We start from the raw sequence: 19,526 nt of genomic DNA on the forward strand, positions 1-19,526 counted from the left end.
GTCAAGCTGAGTGAAGCGTAATCATGTTTTCAATAAAAAAAAAAATAAATGCCCTGATGTAAGTATAATGTACTGTTCTAGGGAGGTGGGGAGCTTGGGAGATTTTAAACGAGGGGACAAAGGAAATTAAAGAAAAGCATATTTAGGTTGGAACATTGGACTAAAAGACCCATGATGGCAAGAGATGTCGTGTTATAACTTTTTCTTGTTGAATTTCTTGAAAAAGGCAAAGTTGTTGCATACTCTCCCCCATGACAGCAGTGACAGTCTTCAAAAGTTAATCTATAACCCAGTTGATAATTTGCACTCCCCACCTTTCCTCCCTCCCTTGAATTAGCATGTTGGGCTGTTTTATCCTCCTTCTTGTGAAGTTAACTGTTAGTTTTCTTCCAAATGAAGTAATTTTAAAGGTATTGTTGTAAATTCTTCTGCAAGCAGGGTAAGGGAGAAGAATAACACTAATCAGGTAACACTTGACTAAAATCTTGAAATTTCACTAAATATGAAACTGTTGTTACTCTTCATATTTTTTCTGTATACTGGCTTTCTGCAAAAAAAAAAAAAAGTACATATCCATAAGGTGACAATAGCAAATTTTATGTCCATTTTACATTGCAGGCAGCTAGTTAAATTCATTCTTTTAAAACAATAAGAAAGCATGCAGGGAATATAGCCTATTTTTTACCATTATTCGGTGTTAACAATGGAGAAGAGAAGGTGGCTTCTAAAGTTGGGTACTTAATGCAAATTCATTCTCTTGCATAAGCTACAGAGCAATAGAACATAACACTGTCATTAAAACTGACTCATAGCATTCAAAAGAAGGTGTGTTTCAAGCTTTAAAAGTGCTCAGAGGATTACTGCAGTCTAGTAAATACCTTACAGTGGGGAAAAAACACTTTAGCTGTGATTCGTTGCAAAATGCTGTTGTGCAAATTGTCTTGAAAGTATTTTGCTTTTTAAAAAAATCTGAGCATGCAAGCAGAGAAATTGAGTTATTCTAAACTATGAAGTCTTTTGATCGGTTGAAAATTGGATGCAAATAGACTATGAAATGCACTTAACATCCATGTTTGAAATTCCAGCTCAGGATGGAGACTCTTACATTACTTTGTTGTCTTTTAGTTCTGTTCTTTGGGGGTGGGAGGGATGTCTCCTATACATTACCAAAACGTCTCTCTAGTGGTAGGTATTCAGCTCTGTAAATCGGTATTTTGGTGGGTTGGGTTTGGTTTTGTTGGAGTTTTTTGAAATATGAGTAGATAGGCATAGGAAATGCATATCTAGCACCACAAGAGGCGTAAGTGTTAAACTTACATTTGAATTGGTTTAGTATGCAGTCTCAGCAGCAAAGTGATCTAATCCAAAGATTACAATAATTATTTCTTTTTCGTTGAGTAAAGAGTGTATCCCCCATTCTACGTAGGTTCCAAAGAAAAGTGGAGATTACTCTTCCAATGTTAGAAAAGCACGAAGAGAATGTTAGTGAAAAGAAGTAATACGGTGCAGTTAAAACTGTCATCTTACATGTTGTCTCCCTACCTGTTGGGCAGTGGCTTCTTTGGCTGCGTGTGCTGGGTGAGGCATGGGGTGAGTGTGCAGCTGCTTTGTGATTACTGCCTGTGGTGGGTGATGAAATGTCTCGATATGCGCCTCTTCACTTTGAGTTTCTTGATGACAAATATTTAGGCCTGTCATTATATGTATAAGGTTTTCTACAACTTGCTTACTGCAAATAAGTGTCAGCTGTTTCATCTTTTTGATTTGAAGAGTCTTTCACCTCGGAAGCTCCCCAGCAACCTCTGTCACTAGGTATAACTGAACTTCAGGAAGTTCTTTTTAATCCTCTGAGACATGGTATGCCCTGCACTGTTACCAGCCCGTATTTTCTTAGGTTCTTTTACTTTTCTTTTACAGGAAATAAATAATAATTATTTGCTGGGAGTAGACTTTTGTATTCAGATCTCCCAAATTACTTTTATTTCCCTTAATTTTACAAGAGTATTTGTACAAGAAGTAACTAGATATATTAGAAACAGGAAAGTCAGTTATGCAAATATTGACTTTTGGGTGCTGTGGGTCTGTATTTTTTTTTGTAAGCTAATATAAATCTCAAATCTCATGATGAGCGCATTGCTCATGCCTGAAGCGTCATCTTAGATTTTTGTTTTCCTCTTTTCTTTCATTCCAGAACTTCCCTGTATGCCAGCCTTTCACTGTTGTCTTCTGTGATTCCCTGGAGTTAGCTTCCCTTCCCTTCCTCCCTCACCCACCCTTCCTGCCCTTTGCCAGGGGCATTGCCTCTTTTTTCCCTCTCCACTCTATAATTAAACTTAAAAGTCTCAAGGGACAGAGAAAGGCATGAAGGATGAAAATCAGGATTATGAGCTTTTTTTATTACCTTTCCTTTGGTAGGCCTGCCAACATTGTTTATTGTTTAGATGCATCTCCCTTTTCTCAAGACCTGTTTTTCAGGTCCTCTTTTGGGTCACTTACATATCCAGACATGCTTTTATTGCCATGGGAATCTCCCATGTAAGAAGCTGTCAGCATACCGGAGAGAAGGATTATGGGCAATTGTGAAACAGTCTGCCTGGGAGAAAGGCCATGCACCTGCCATTTCCTATTTATGTTTAAATATTTTTCCATTGATACATAACCACCTAATCTGGAAGATTCTTCACTTTAGATTGTAGTGACTAAATTGTAAATACTGGTCTTAATTTTTGGTGTCCCCCCCCCTTTTTTTTTCCCCCCTGAGGTGGCTCATGCCTCTCAGGGGAAAACTCTTCTATTTAGTTTAGAGATGTTTTTGCCAGAATAATAATGGTGACTACGGCTGTGGCATTCCTTCATTGGGCTTTTACTTTAAATACTAAACTTTTTGACAAAAATACTAGTTAGGCATGGTTGGTTTGGTATGTATGTTTTGGCAGTATATTGATGGTGATGGATGCAGGTATAGAACAAGTACAGGCTGCGAGTGTGTTAACGAAGTTTGGCTGAACATTCATACTTTAATTATGAGGATAGTTTTGATGTTATGTGAGATTTAAGTATCTTTTCTTTCAGCTATCAAATGGAAACCACTAGGCTGAAATTGCAAGAGAAACTATTACTTGATTTTATTTTTTAAAGTCATTGTGGGTGCAGGCATTGAAACGGTGTTGTTTATTATTAAAAAAAATTATTACCACATCCTGTTTCCAGAGATGAATCAAATTGCCTCCTAATGTTTTTGAAGTTTTTTCCTGAGTCATCTGGTGAGACTTTCATTTACCTCAAGACTTATATTTTACCGTAGCAATTCTGTTCACACAAAGAACTGGTACCATAGCATGGTTTCAAACATTACAACATTACGTCTTTTTAACTTATTTTATAACAACACCCAGAGGCCTTCAACATAGCAAAAAAAGTTTCCTTATCAAAGAGCTTAACATCTAGTTAAAGGCAAGACCCTAGAATGCATCTAGCAGTTGAAATAAACAGGAGAGGAGAAGTGAACATAGTAAGCGATTAAAAGTCTTTGCAATTAAGTTTCATAATAGGGGATTTGGAGTCTTTTAAGTTTGAGAAATAAAATAACGATTAGAACCTCATCTGTTCTAATATAGAACTAGAGATAGAAGTTTAGAAATGGAAAATTATTTTTCCACTATAGCTTAAACTCATAGTGTAAGGGGAAAGGATACACACAGGGAAGTATTACATGAATTTCAGTAGTTTTCTCAAACTGTCTCTTTTAAGTCTCTCCAGTGCTCCAAGCCTGGTTGCAGGGTTCCCATTCAGCCTTGCTGTGATCCACCTCAATCCTCGAATAGCATGCACAGGATGGCAGACTGTTAGCCTTTATAATTATGTTACTAGATCCTCAGTTTCCTTTCATCTTTATTGAATGTAGTTTTTTCTACTGGTTTCCTTGTAGCAGAACAGCCCTCTTCATTATAACATACTAATACAAGTATGTGTCTTCCAACCTGGAGTTCACTTGCAACTTTGCAATTTGAAGCACAAGGGTGGCTCACTCGTTTCTTTCTGGGAGGGAAGGGGGCAGTTGTTTTAAATACACAACCATTAGACTTTATAATTTTTAAGCTGCCAAGCTCTGAACTAACCTGATTGTAGTAGTTTTATTTCATGCTGTATGGGATGAAAGTGCATCTTTTGATCATTGAAGAGATTTTTTGAGTACAAATATTCAAAAGCAGATAAAAATCACAACAGCCTGTTTTCCTTACTACCACTCAGTTTCACTATAATTTCAATAGAACTTAAATTTTGTGTTTAGGTAAAACAAATGGTACATGAATGAATATGAATAAATGTTGCTCCCAGCCTATTTTTTCTTGTATACAGATGAATTCTTCATTAGTATCCATTGACTGATGCAGTTAGCAGTGGTGGAGATGAGCATATGATCTTGTGCAAAAGATAATATTCTGGTCTTCCTTGCTTTTGCCTGACTCTATTTTCAAGTTGATTTTTGCTGCTTTTAGATGAGATCACTAAATTAAATTTGTGGGTTTGTTTCTGTATTTTTTTTTTTTTTTTTTTTTTTTTTTTTTTTTTTTTTTAGAATAGTTTGGATTGGAAGGGACATTTAAAGGCCATCTAGTCCAACCCCCCTGCAATAAGCAGGGACATCTTCAACTAGATCAGGTTGCTCAGAGCCCTGTCCAACCTGACCTTGAATGTCTCCAGGGATGGGGCATCTACCACCTCTCTGGGCAACCTGTGACAGTATTTCACCACCCTCAACATAAAACATTTCTTCCTTCTATCTAATCTAAATCTACCCTCTTCTATTTTTTTCTCCACTGGAAAGCTGTTTACATGTTTTGCAAATTGACTTGGTCACCTTAATATATCTTACAAATATGCTTGCAGTAATTTACATAGCAGACTGAAGTTTTCCTACCTGAAGGTGTTCCAGGTGGTTCAGCATGAGGGCATCTGTCATAACAGCACAATTGATTGCTCTGTTGCTTTACTTTCCTTGCAGTGGATTTGCACTGAACACAATGTTTATTTCAGGGTTTTCAGTTTAAGGTTCTTGTTAGAATTGCCCTTGGTACCTGATACATTGGTGCTGGTGCTGTTTCTGTGGTGCTGCATTCCAGAAGACTCAAAGTTTTCATCCTCTGTTTCAAGGAAGCTTATGTTAATTGAGAGGAATTGTTGGGATTTTTTTTTTTTCCTTTATCCAGAATGTGAATCTCTTTTTACTGACCTTCAGCTTATTATAATGGTCATAAGGTCTTAATGCAGTCTGAGCCACTTTGGAGATTAGTCTTCTTGACTTGGGTTTCACTTAATTGATTTATTCACCTTTGTAAGTTTAACAGGTTTTTCAACTGGAAAGTGTGGCAAAACTCACCTTTTATTTAAACATGATTAGTGTTCAGTTACTCTGATAATAGACGTCATTAAAAAAGCCTGACTATTAAGTAATAAAATAAGCACATTCAAATATTTTCAGTATTAATTGTACTCACTGTTACCTCTGAAATCTATAAAATTGGAGCAAATGTCTTGTAGTAGACTTTCACACATGGAAATAGTAGCATTATCTTCAAATTCAGATAAAACTTCGGATAGAGAGATGATTCTATAGGTTTCAATTTCTTTTGGGTTTTTTGAAGCAAGCTGCTTTGAGGTTGGTGGAGTTAGAGTCTTTTTCTAATAAAGGAAAAAAAAAAAAATGCAAACCCAAACAAAACAACCCCCCCATCACTCTACCCAAAAACCTCCATTGTACACCGTTTGCCCACCATGTGGTTTAATCACTTGTGATGGCTTTCGTGAAAGAAGAACCAATAATGAAACGCCTTTGAGTTGTTTCTTTAAATATGCTTCCTGCACATGTGCTTGCATACTAATGTGAATTTATTCTTGAAATGACCTGTTTTTGGGTGTTAGGACAGTTAGTAATTGAGTGGCTTCTTTTAGTCCTTTACTGAAAACTTTCGACGGCATTCTTTCCAAGGTTAACTTTGTAAAAGATGGATCAGTATTATTTAAATAAAATGCCTCTGACTATTTGCCCGAAAAATGCATCAAGAGGAAATTATGAATAATTTTTATAGTGTAATTAGAATATAATTCTGTTCATTTACATGTATTGCATTTTCTTATTAATTTGGTATTAAATTTCGGGAGGGCTCTCCCCTTATATTTTTAGGTTTGTTCCATATCTTTGGTATGTCCTTTCAAAGGAAAAACTGGTTTCTTGCATCTTTTTTTTCCTTTTACTTCAGATAGTGAACTAGTAATCTGTATTTAATGATATATTTGAAGATTACAAGGGAGAGTAGTCATTGTGGTTATTTTGATCTGCATTAGAATGCCCACAGAACATAGTTTCAGCATTCATTTGCTATTTATAAATACTTTATATTCACCTTTACTTTTCTGTTCTCTTATGAGAAAGCTCCATCCCAGCTAAAGCCAGTGCAGAGAGGAACATCTGACTAGTGAATGTGAATGGGAGTTATTTTTAGAACAAGGAACAATGAAGACAAAACTGGGTTGGTAGGAGGGAGAAAGTTTGTCAGATTAGAAGAATTTCCATCTTTTTTTGTGAGGAGACAGCCGGTATGCTTTGTGTGTGCACGTATGAAAGATTTAGTGGCTGATCCAGTTAGAAAAGAAGTCCTCTGATGCATTCCTAACTGGCCAGGTCTTCTACATCTGTTGTTTTGTCTGCTGACGGCATGGCGGCAAAGGATTGCTGGTGCACAGTTAGTGGTTGCTGCCAGTGTGGAGAGGAACTGGGCAGCGCGCTTTTTGACAGTAGGCTGCCGGAGAACAGAGGGAACAGAGAGCATGATGGAAGAACTCAAGAGGCCCTTTCTTTCCACAAATACCCTGCTGAGCTCAAACTTTAGAGCAGTCCTTCAGTTGACTGGCTGCTCAGTGCTTGTAACATATTCCCTGAAAGGTAATATATTGTACTTTTCTTGGACAGGAACTCAGTCCCACTGCTCAAGACTTTGGATACGTTCTTTTTTTTTTTTCGTTTTTTCTTTTTTGGTGGTAAAGGAGGAAGACTTTTATGCTCAACATGTTTTCCTTTTCTTTTCTTTTTTTTTTTTTTTCTAAGCACGGATCTTCAAACGCAAATTTGGGAATTGAGTCACAAAGAGAATCCTAATGTGTAACTCTTTGAAAATAGTAGCTTTTTTTTGGTAATTATTAAAAATGAAAAAGCTATGCCTGTAATATTATTTTATAGCCTGGGGATTTGAAGTCCATGGCAGATAGTCAAAGATAATATGGGACTGAATAGTAAGCAGCATGACAAATGAATGTAACATATTACTGGAGACTGGTGTTCAGAGAAGAGAGAAGGAAAGATTAAAATGAAAGACCCAACTTCTAAGGAGCCACTACAAATATTGTGTCAGATAAAGAAACATTAGCTTCTTCCACAGGAAGATACTCTGTTATGAAATAAGAGCTTCTTTTATCTAAAAAAAAAATATTTTTTTTTCTCCTTGTTCTTCTTTGCCTAATGGTAAGCAGAAGTGTGCTTTTACTTCAACTATAAATGTTGGGTACTTCTATTTGATAGAAGTGAATGCGTAAGTGTCAGGCTCCTTGTGCCAGATGAAACTGGAAAGGCTTTGGATTTAACAGGTTGCTGTTGAGTGTTATCCTCTGAACACTGGTTGTTTTTCTTCAGAGCTGCTGCAGGTATGGTGAAGACCGCCCAGCATGCGTAAGGACCAGCATAAACTGCGTAAGAAGCTGTCACACCCACAATAGACATATTTGTTAAGGTTCTTATTAGAGAGGAAGACTAAAATGGAAGCAAAATTGTCTTTCCTGTCCTTCTGTTATGACTCATGGGAGCTGCTTTTGTGCTCAACGCTTTGATAATCAGTGTGCTTATTTGTCACTATGGTCTTAGATGCATCCTGCTAAGCACCCACTCTTTTTGAGTTGGCCACAGCTGTTAGAGAAGCTCATAAATCCTGCATTTTAACTCTGAGAAGTGAATTGAGTTCATGTATCCAGGATGAGTTGAATTTATTTTTGAATTTCTACTTGCATACAAAAGGAAGAGCACTCGCAGAACAAGATAAAACAAACCAATTCGTTATTGGTGCCCTGGTCTTCAAGCTCAGTTTTCCTTTAGGAATTTAGCCAAATAGGTATCTTTAATAATTGGAGATGATTCAACCCTTTTCCTAATTATGTGCTTGCTGCAGGATGGGAACTTTGTTCAAGTTCTTCCTGCCTGCACCCCTGGCCCTGCTGCCATGGAGGCATGCTGCCTTTTAGGCCAGTTATGTGGCGATAACTTCCCTTGATCATATAACTCGTTCAGATGAGTTTCCAAGTTTCATTATATCAATAGCTATTGGGGCTGGCGCGTGAGGGGGAAAACGACTCCTCCAAAACCCAAAAACAGTGAAGTCAAGTTCCAATGATGATATTGGCAACGTCAATAAATTTTACTGGAGATGAATTTCAAAACCTGTGAGCTTGTGTGAGCAACCTTGGTGTTTTGCTTTTACAGAATTAGTTCAAGTTTGACAGTTTTCTGAATTTTGTATTTATTTTCACCAGCTGTTCTTTTCATTCCTAATTTATTTTTTTCATGAGCAGAGGAGGATAGATTGAAGCTTAGAGTTTGAAAAATGGCTTGCTTAATTGCAAGTTATTGTTGCTTTTTATGTCGTCTTCAGCTTTTTCTTTTTTCAACTTCCACATTATCGGTTTCTTCGTATTATGAAATCTTGATGGCTCTTCTTCCAGAACCTTGTCCTGTTAGAAGCTCTACTGTCCCTCCATAAAATGGAAAAACAGCAAGTGGTAGCTTTTTTCCAAATGCAGCAGTGAGACTTGCAAAACTTCACTAGCAATATGATTGTATCTTTTTCTCTCCATTGTTAAAGTCAGAATATTACTACTAGCTTCTTCCTCACAGCTGTTCAAATACTGAATTCATTCTTCCTAATCTGTAATTCCTCATAATACTTGTTGTGCATTCTTCTGGAATATATCAATATTCCAGATAGATCAATAAATCCAGAAAAATTTCTCCATCTGTTTTCTGAACACTGTCACTTGTATATTCTGCTATAAAACTGAATCAGGTGCTTGTAACTCTAACTAGGGTTTTCCTGAAATAGAGCTGCACATATAAAGGGGAGGAGAAGGAAAGATGCTGTAGTAGTGATACATCATGACTAAAAGAGGTGGTTAATGCTTCCTTTCATGTGTGTACCTTATAAGACAGAAGACATGCCAGGGTTTGGATTAATGTATAACCATCAAAGACAGATACTTACAGGGTATAAGTTCTTTACATCTGTTTACTGACCCGCTGTTTTGTTAGTGAACAGATGAAAATGCACCCAGCCTCCAGAAATTCTTAGTTCTGTCTTCTCCATAAGTAAAATAACGAATAAAAAAATTAAATTTACTTCTTGTTTTAGGGGAGCAGGAGAGGTTTATTATCTACTGGCAAGAAGCTTGATTAAAAGCTAATAGATGACTTTGAAGTCAATTAGAAGTGTGTAACTGACTTCAGCAGAGTGCAGATTGTACTCTTTCTGTCTTGATATATGAAATGAACCATATACTTGATATACGATATACTGATATACAAATCTAACTGTATATTTCTAGAATGGAGTTTTATTTCTCCACATTTTGTGAAAATGTCCACCTCAAGTTTTTTATAATTCTCACTAAATGTCCCTACCAAAATCTAACTATGTGAAAAGTGTTTACCCCCCTCCCTGCCCCAGCTATTGACGATTATGAAATAATGAACAGGATTTTTATTTAGGATTGAGGCCTTGGAGTGAGTGGTTAAGTTGGATGCTTTTGGGTGATGCTCTAGAATTCTTAATAGTCATGCAGGGAAAAGGAATTGGGAAGGAGCTAGGGACTTCCCCCATTGTTTTAATTTAAATGCAAATGATCAGGTACCATAGTGTTGTATTGGTCTGTATGTTCATTTCCAGAATGTTTATACTGTTTTGGTTCTTACATATAAGCTTTACATGTTATTGCAAGGCCATTACTTTTGTATTAAAATTTCACACTGTTTTAATTCTATATTAAGTGAAACTAATTTGTTCTTGTTCATTTCATGGTGTTTCCTTTTGCTGAACTGGCTCTGCATTTTGTAGAACACCATGGTAACATTGAGACCATCTTAGAGATCTGTTGGTTTAATTCATAAGTTGTTGATGTTCTGTGAATCTGGCTGCCTCAGAAAGGGATATTAGGAGAATGAGTGCTCTTTCCCTACTGAGAACTTTTGAGAGGTAAAGAATGGCCTTATTTCCTCTTCTGCAAGGGTTATCATTCTAGCCAGCAGGCAACGTATTAAAAAAGACCTATATGGTGCTCAGTGCAAAAAACGAAATTGTGGTTGCTATTAATAAGGTTTTCCTTGCTATTTCCAGTGTTCAGCTTGAAAGAATATAGCTTGTTTTCACTGAGTTACAGAATAATGTAATCCTTGCTATGGATAACTTTCTTGAAATTACTTTTTTGCTTAAAACTTCTAGATTATGTTTTTAATTTATTTTTTTATTACAGTTACTCACTCTGCCATTGACAAGACTCGGTCATTTATGGAGTTTGAGCTCATGTCACCAGATTACTTGCAAGAATCGGTGATTTTAAAAACATTCTTAATAAGGCCAGTGCCTTTTGAAAAGCAGAAAAACCCCAGAAAGTTCAGTGGGTGCTGCCACTGAGCAAGTATTTTTAGCAGTTTCTTTTCAATCTTTCAGGAGCTTTTGAAGGCGAAGATCTCAAACAAGTACATACATCTTGTCTGAGGATTGGATGGGTCTAGCTAGTCTGAATTCACTAATGTTGCAGGAGAGAACTAATTTGAAATAGCGCCCTGCTTGAGGAGGTATGGCAAAAGAGCTGGGGCAAAAAGTATTTGGGTATGAATCCTTACTACTGCTGCATGCTGCTTCTCGTCTTTTAGCTCTCCTTTTCATTTCAAGATTAAGTTCTCATGAAGTGCTCTCAGCAGAGTTGTGCACAAAGATGACTGGAGCTAGTGCAGGAGAGGTGGGTCACTCAAGTGCAGGTTTTTTTTGGGAGTCCCTTTGTATGTGCATCTATATTACCTTTGCTGTCAGTCATGATGTGCTTTGGGGACAATGCAAGAAGCTGATTTATGTGTTTCTTTGGGCCAGTTGAAGTGTATCACTGATGGTGAATGAATATTGATAAGTAAGTTGACAGACTTCTTACCTCTAGGGAATTACATCTGAATGCTGCTGTAGGTGCCATAAGTCCAGGAGCACCAGTGTAACAAGCAGATCAGCTTTCTAAGGCTCTTACTTTTAATGAAGTGAAAAGGGGAACCGCTTGATTACGCGGGAGAAGATGATATGTAGCACTGAATTTTGGAAAGGAAGATCAACTGCTTGAAAAATCTAACTTTTATATCCCAATTAAAAAATAGGATACGTACTGAACACACTTGCAGAAGTCTTAAAAATCATAGAATCATAGAATCATAGGGTTGGAAGGGACCTCTGGAGATCATCTAGTCCAACCCCCCTGCCAGAGCAGGGTCACCTAGAGCAGGTTACACAGGAACACGTCCAGGTGGGTTTTGAATGTCTCCAGAGATGGAGACTCCACCACCTCTCTGGGCAGCCTGTTCCAGTGCTCTGCCACCCTCAGGGTAAAGAAGTTCCTCCTCATGTTTAGGTGGAACTTCCTATGTTCCAGTTTGTGCCCATTGCCTCTTGTCCTGTCCCCGGGCACCACTGAAAAGAGCCTCGCCCCATCGTCCTGACACCCACCCTTTAAGTATTAAAGTATTAAATATTTAAGTATTAAAAATAGAAAAATAAAAATAGTGGATCACAAGCTGCAGGTCTGTATAGCTTTAGGAATATGAGAAATTTAGAAATCATGAATGAGGGAAAGAGGAAACTGCATCTAAATTTCTTGTTGAGTTTTTGATACATTATCTCATAAGCTTCTTCACTGTTTTGTCATAGATACAAAAACTATTGTGTACAGTGTAAGGCAGAAAGACGATGTATGCTAATAACATTAGCAGATAAGCAAAGAATGTTCTCACAAACTAATTTCTAGAAACACTTGTCAATGAATAATGCTGGCAACTGAAGTAGCGGATTTGGTGATGTTATTAAATATTGCTAATGGAAAACAGAATATATGTTTTCTGACTGTTCCTCTCTTTCCTGCAAGTAGTTTTGCTGTTCTGAACGTGGCTGACTTGTTTTCTTGTGTCTTGTTTATGTTATGGTGTTAACGGTTCTTTCAGGGTCTCTGTAGCGGTATTCCTGTCACTTGGCTGCAGTGTGGGGACAGCCAGCTGTGTCTGGGTGCCCGGCACCAGCCTGTTTCAGTAGAAAGCCAAAGCAGCTCAGTGCAGGCTCTGTTCTTGTGCTGATGGGTGCAGCTGCTTTTCCAGGAGCCCATTTCTTAGTTCAAAGCCTGGACAAACAGCATAAAGGCTTTTGTGAGAAGGAAATGCCAAATGAGATAGGAAGATAGTACATGGAAGGGAAAGGAAAGGGTATTTTATACAATTCATAAGTGAAGAAAAAATTAATTCATTAAAACACTAAATTAAACCACTGAAATAATGCATTAAGGAGTGGGTAACTTATTAAAAAAAAAAAAAAAAAAGCCAAAACCCAAACAAAAAAAGCCACTAACTACTCCTTTAATTCAGAAGTCACTGCTTTATTTTCAAAGTTTGTTTCACAAACACTGTGGTTGATTAACTCTGAAACTGCTTCTAAATTAACAACCCCCACTCCACCAAATTATCTCCCTGTGTCCTTCTGAGGCTTGTCATTGTGATTTCCCGCCACCCTTGAGTTGTCCTTTTTGTTAATGTGTGACTTGGTCAACAGAGGGCTTTTGGCCAGCACCCCTAGCTACAGTGAAACAGCAACACGACTTCCCGTTTGTGTGAGCTGAACCCAGTATCATTAGGTCACACTCACCCATTACACATAAGCTAACTAAATGAATTCACTTCTATCATGCCATCTTGTTCCTCAAGAGTGGTCCTGTTCTTGAAGCACCGAGCTGTGGAAATTACATATTTCTGATGCACGGTGAAGATTTTTTTTTCCCATTTTTGAATGTGGAATGTATGCCTTTAATATTAGGGGGAAAAGTGCAGTGTGAATTAGAAAAACCAAACTTTGGTGTGTTTAGTTTATCAGACTTCTAAGATTATAGGAGAGATATCGCGAGCCTAAAACAGACAGACACAAAAAACTTTGTTCTTTTCCCTGTGTATAGTTGCTTGATTTGACAAATTACTTCAACATTTGGGAAACATGGAAAAAAAACCTTTGAAAATGTTTGTTTGTTTGTTTTCTGTTTATTATATTTCCATTAAATAAGCTGATAATGGAAATAATTTTCTAAATCTGATTGCTAGGCAGTCTAGCAAATAATTTCCTTTTTTTTTTTTAAACAATCACAGAAAATTGTAGTAGAAGAATATTTTATATTGTTTAGTGTTCTTTCTACTGTATCCTTTTTGTCATTACAGTGGACAAATAATGAATTGACTAAACATAATTTGTTTTTATACCCAGCTGTCAACATACACCAAATTGAGAACATAAATAATAACAGGTGTATTTTTGCTCACTGGGGTAGTTCCTGTCAACATTTTTGTTTGCTTCTGTCCTGTAGAAAATAACTTCATGTAAGTTAGTTATTATTGTAAAAGACATCCTAAGTATGGCATTACAAGGCCAGCTGTTCTGTCAGATACATTTTCTCAATACGTTTCGTCCACTATACATGCTGCTAAGCTGTCTTGATCATAAAATTTAGAAGTAAATTAGTCGTCTGTTACAATTGTGAGACAATACTGCTCTCTCTTACTGAAATAAAACAAAGTACTAATTACTTTTTTTTTCTTTCCCCAGGAAGCTACTGACTACCTAGAAATTAAGAAAGGGTGCGAGAAGTCTGGTTGATCAAGGTGGAATTTCTGTCTCCAAGAGCCTTTTCACAATTGCCTTTTGCAAAATCTTCGGACGCTCCCTATTGTGCCATGTTTTGTGGCTCTCACCGTAAGAGGAATTTGTCTTGATGAAGATTCCTAACATTGGTAATGTGATGAATAAATTTGAGATCCTTGGGGTTGTAGGTGAAGGTAAGTAGTACCTTAATAAAGATTTGATTAGAATTTTATAGAGATTTGACTTAGTCCTCTTGATGGTAGTAAGTTTTCATTTGCAAAATATTGCTTGTATGCGGATCTTAAGAAACATCAGTTTATTCTCTACAGTTCCTTCTAGTTCTGTTCTCAGATGGAAGGAGAAGTTTGGAAGATGAAAGAAAAGGAAGAGAAATGTGTCCGTTTTGAGAGTTTCGGGGTCTTTTGTGTTTTGTGAGTTTTAAGTTTACTGCGTTAATCGCTTTTCAGCGATACCAGGGAGATGCAAGTTATCAAACTTCTCTGCAAGTATATTTAAACAAAAATAATTTCAGCACTTTAAAATCCATTTACTTCCAAGCAGTTTTTATAAAATTGTTTCAGCACGCAGAAATTTAGTACAGTACCTGTATGTGCAAGTTTTGGATAGTAATACTGGGAATAATATTATTTCTATAGCCAGGAGGTGACTGAGGATTGTTGTATCTTGCTGTTCTTTTTTTTTTCTGCTTTGAGATGGCTTATCTCTTATCTTCTTTGTTTCAGGAGCCTATGGCGTTGTACTTAAATGCAGACACAAGGTAAGTAAATTGCTTTAAGTCAGAGATAAATGTTGGTATTTGGGTGAAGAAGTTGCTCTTGATGAGAACTGAGATGGTACTATTTATGAGATGTGGCAGCTGGGGTGGGTTTTTCCTTGCAGTCAGTTATTCAGTTTTTCAAGAGGAAAATGGCTACATCTAGTACCAGACCTCCATTTTTTTGATGTTTAATATTTGTCTGAAATACATGATGTTTCATTAATCTCAACCAAGAGGTTTTTGGGGGGGAAAAAAAAAAAGTTGTTTTGGAATGTAGTTTGTGCTCAAGTAGTCTCAATTAGAATGTCCAATTAATTGCCAAATACTGCTGTTTAAGTAGCAGTCTGAGATGGTGAGGGAGGGAGTGGGACCCATGTGGAATTCTTAAAGCTGTTGGACAATAAAACTGCAGTAAGAAAGCACTGACTCTTATGCTTGTTGATTTTAATTTGGAAGAGGAAGAAGTAAAAACGGAGAGAAAAACCCCTGTTTCAGACAAAAATGAAGTCTGGCAACCTGTCTACATTATTTTAACTTCTGTCTAAGTTGGATGTATCTGAACTTGCTGCTCATCAACAGGGAACTCTGACGTGAACTACTCTGCTGTCTTTGGAGCTGCAGTTAGTCATATAACAAAATAACTTCTACTTCTCTGAAGCAAAACATTTCAGAATCATAGAATGATTCACTTGTAGCAATCCAAGAATATATAAAAGATTTTGCATGTAGTTCATACCTTTTTCTAGAAAAAGTTAACATTGTGCAGAGGGCCTGTGTTCCTACGGTGGCTTTTAGCATGTACAGAGAAGGACTTTTGCACAGGACATAGTGTAAGCCACTCCAAATAATAATAACTATATTATACTGATTTAAAGTTAAAAAAGGGAAAAAATATTAGAACTTGGAAAGATGCTGTCTCAAGCTGTAGCCTTGTTGGGCTTGAGGGAGACAATAACACTCAATAGAATGGCTTTGATAAATTGGATATTTTTGGATAGTTATGGAATAATAATTCAGGGTGAATAGTTTGAGAGCACCTGCGGAGTAACAGTACAGTTTATACTAGTCAGCTCTCTTCTTTATGGAAGGTGACCTCACCAAGACTCAAAAAGTTTCTAGGATTTCCTGCATTGCGGAGTGAAATTTAAGATCTGTATGTCTTTAGTCATATCCTCATCCTAAAGAGTTCAGTACTCTGAGAATATAGTATAATGGCAGGGTAATGTTATCTGAATTCCTATAAGAATACCTTACAGTATACCAGATGACTAGAAAGGAAAGACTTTCCTGTAGCAGAGAGAGGTGCTTCTTCCTTCAGCCTGTGAAAGGACACTGGGAGGATATACATTTTTAGGTAATTGCACCTTTTTTTTTTTTTCTGCGCTTTAAGCTTAATTGAAACAACTGTATTGAAGTTCTAAAACAAAGTGGTATTTATTAAAGCTTCTAGCAAGTCAGTTTACTAAGACTTAGGGTTTCCAGTATTTGGAGACCTGAAGAAAAGGCACTGTATGTTGCTATTTTAAGCTTACTGATTTACGATTCTCACTTACTTAAAACAAGCTGCACCCAGCCTCTAAGAGCAGATGACTTCAGGGGCTATCTGTTTTACTACAAAAAGAATAACTATCTAAACATTAAACTTTGACCTGCATCATTTTTCCTGTCCTTCCCCTGGCTGTTTGTCATCTTAACTTTTTCCTTTTACGCCTTGGTAAAATATGTTGAGAGGCCTGTCCCCAGCTCCTTTGCACAGATTCAGAGCAGAAACATCCTGCTTGTTGCCTAGATATACAAGGTTTGTTAAGAAAACATTTGATAATTGCCACAAGAGTTTAGTTCATGTGTAATTATAGGCATCATAATAAACAGAATTATTTATCTGCTTCTACATTTTTGATGGATCTAATTATTTTTTTACTTGGCTTATTCCTTTTAAATATGGAGGAAAAGTGGCTATAAAGGAAGAGAGTTGGAGGGTCAGTATGAATTGGAGCTTTAAGATGTGAAAAGATGCTGCCTGTTTGTTACAGATTTTCATTTACCTTAAGACAGAAAAGATCCAAATTATAGACAGAAATTTTAAGGCTCTGATATTAATCATTGACTTGAATGACTGTAATAGAACTGAAGTTGTAGTGAAACACCCTTCTAATGGGAAGGGAAAGGGAAGAAGAAAAGGGGAGGTGATTCTAATTCCCATCAGATGAAAGATGTTATAAGCTAAAGTGGGGGGAGGGGTTAGGTGAGGCCTATAACCAGTCAATAATTAGCTAAAAATGGGAATTTCTGCCAAACCATTTGGTAGATGATGGATTGTGTGTTAAGAGAATTTACTTGTATACACAGATGGAAAAAAACACATTGCAGGATGGTATATGCAGTTGTTTTCCTTGATCAAGAACTGGTTTTTAATACAACTTTCCTCTTTATATAGGAAAACAAAGATTTAATTCATTTTCATGAAGTCTTAACAGAATTACTTGGAAATGCAAGGATATGTGAGGGTTTTTTACTGTTTGGCTGCTGATGAGCATGTATTTTTTTAGTATAGATGAAGAAAGTAAGAAGTTCTTCCACATGATCTGTCTGCAGGTAGCACAGTTGAACTTTGAGTGCATTACGTAGTAAGCCTATTCAGCACTACGTAAGTTCACAAACAGCATAAAAACTAGAGAATGTTGCAGTATTTTTAATGTATGTATGGTATATACCAGGCCATCCTTGGTCATGTTCCCTCAGCATTATTTACTGCTTTTGTTTTTGTGCAAAGATAGCAATTATGTCTAAGAATTTGAATGTAGAAGTATTTATATTCATCTTCATAAATAGTGGTAACCTGCCAGGATCAAATTCTCAGCTATTTTAAGTCAGTGTATCTCCAGTGTATTGGTGAGAGGGTAAATTTTGTGTGAAATGAGGAGCTGGCCCCTAATTGCAACAATTTTCCAACATATAATCCACTAGTGCTTCAATAAGTATGTAGCTTTGTACCTCAGTGCATTTCATTGGTATGTGTATATGGATTTAAATTGGAGACAATGGCATAACGAACAAATACCTTGTCATTATTATACGCATTTTTTCTTTGCTAAGGGAACGTTATCAGAAAACCTAAAGTAGCTCCTCTAGGTAGTGTTTGTATTTCACTAAACTTCTTGTAATACTGTGAGTTAAGGAGAGGTATTTCTATCTGATTTTGACCAGAGATAGACACTAGGTACATTATTGCTATTCAACATTTTAATGACTGATCTGAAGGTAAATATGAAAGTACTGCTGTTAAGTTATGGAAAACAGACTGCAGTGGTAAGCAATGGAAGATAATGCAGAGCATTTAGCATTACATGGCAAATGATTCAATTCAGGCAAAGTATATTTTAAATGTTTGTATTTCTTCATATACAATTGACTTTCAAAATTCGAACCTTCCAGCAAAATTTAAATTATATTAGGAGCATTTTGAGCACTCAGTTTTATCATGTCAGAGTAAAGCTCTGAAAGCTGAGTAATGCATAGCCTTTTTTCAGTCTGCTATCCTGATATATACAGGAATGGTCATTTTGAGTCAGATTGAGTTCAGCTAGCTCAGTATCTTAAAAGTGACTTTGTTGGAGGTAAATAACAGATTAAGAACAGGGCAGGCATGTTGCGATACTCCCCACAGTATTCACAGTCTCTAATTGGTACAGTGCTACTGGAAAGTCATTAGCACCAGAATATTCTAGCACAGATTATGCCAGCAGTGTATTTTTTTTTATTACTTTATCCTGTGCCTAAAGCCATCTGTCCTTTAAGTCTTATACTTGCCTGTGTGTACTGTTTAAAATATTAACTGATATTTCTGTATACTATGTAAAGTATTATGTCTGTATGCATTTATAACATGAATTTACATATAACTATACCTCACCTAAAACCGGGTAAAAAGTACAGTGCCAAACCCTACTGATTTATGTCTAAGAGCCATATTCTCTCACGGTTACTTTCCTGTCATTGCTGCCTCTGTTCGGTTATGTCCCCAAATTCTTTGCTGATCTTTTTCTTTGATTTTTGTATGTAATTAAAAGTAGCATTCCTTATTTTTACTACCAACCAAATGTGGTTTGTCTCTGTGGCAAGATTTTTTTGGTTTTAATCATGGCCAAGGGCAAATCTACATGCAGCATACCATTTTTTTTTCAGTAGTGGCAGCTTACCTATCGAGGACTATTGCACCTAATGCTGTTGTTCCTAAGGCTAAAGCACCAACTTGCTGATGTGTTTTTGTGCCAAAACTTGTGTGAAATACATACAGTGAACCTGAGACCTGTATTGAGCTTCTGAAGTAAATAATGTGCCAGTAGTAAATGTTTGCGGTAGTCAGAGTTGAGATCTGTCTTGAGTATTAGGTGAGGAAAACAGAGCTATTAGGCAAGCTGTAGTGCCGAAAACATATTAACTCTTTAATAACCATTTGGTTCGACTGCACCATTAGGCAATGAATAGCTTTTGAATTCCTTACAGAATTCTGGTTTGAAATATTAGTTGTATAGTAATTCTTTCATGGGCTTCCGTGCTCTGTCTCCATGGTGTTCCCTTGAGTGCAGCAGTGAGAGGCGAGCTTGATTAGTCCTAATTCACTTCAGTTATCACTTTTCTATACATGTGTATAAATGCTATAGAATGAACGCTTGTAACTTCTTGCTATGCAGGGTAGATGATAACGTGGTATTGAAAGTTTCTAAAGCTTTCATTTTTCATTGACACGTTATGGCGTTTGTCTGTACTGAACCTGAGGCTCT

At 36.8% G+C, this 19,526-nt stretch overlaps 1 protein-coding gene across 4 annotated transcripts in view; it reads left to right on the plus strand.

Moving 5' to 3' along the window:
* Positions 1 to 19,526, plus strand: part of CDKL5 (cyclin dependent kinase like 5) — a 132,032-nt gene that overhangs the window by 35,264 nt on the left and 77,242 nt on the right. For 3 of the 4 annotated variants that reach the window (XM_063342554.1, XM_063342545.1, XM_063342570.1), the window contains exons 2-3: positions 13,929 to 14,158; positions 14,708 to 14,742. In XM_063342554.1, the coding sequence (XP_063198624.1) occupies positions 14,095 to 14,158; positions 14,708 to 14,742 (99 nt within the window). In that variant the 5' untranslated portion in view covers positions 13,929 to 14,094. Of the gene's footprint in view, positions 1 to 10,763; positions 10,892 to 13,928; positions 14,159 to 14,707; positions 14,743 to 19,526 lie in introns of all 4 variants that reach the window. The other variant, XM_063342561.1, reaches the window with a different exon arrangement.

This window comes from Chroicocephalus ridibundus, chromosome 1 (genome assembly GCF_963924245.1).
Source record: "Chroicocephalus ridibundus chromosome 1, bChrRid1.1, whole genome shotgun sequence".
In the NCBI taxonomy this organism is placed as follows: domain Eukaryota; kingdom Metazoa; phylum Chordata; class Aves; order Charadriiformes; family Laridae; genus Chroicocephalus; species Chroicocephalus ridibundus.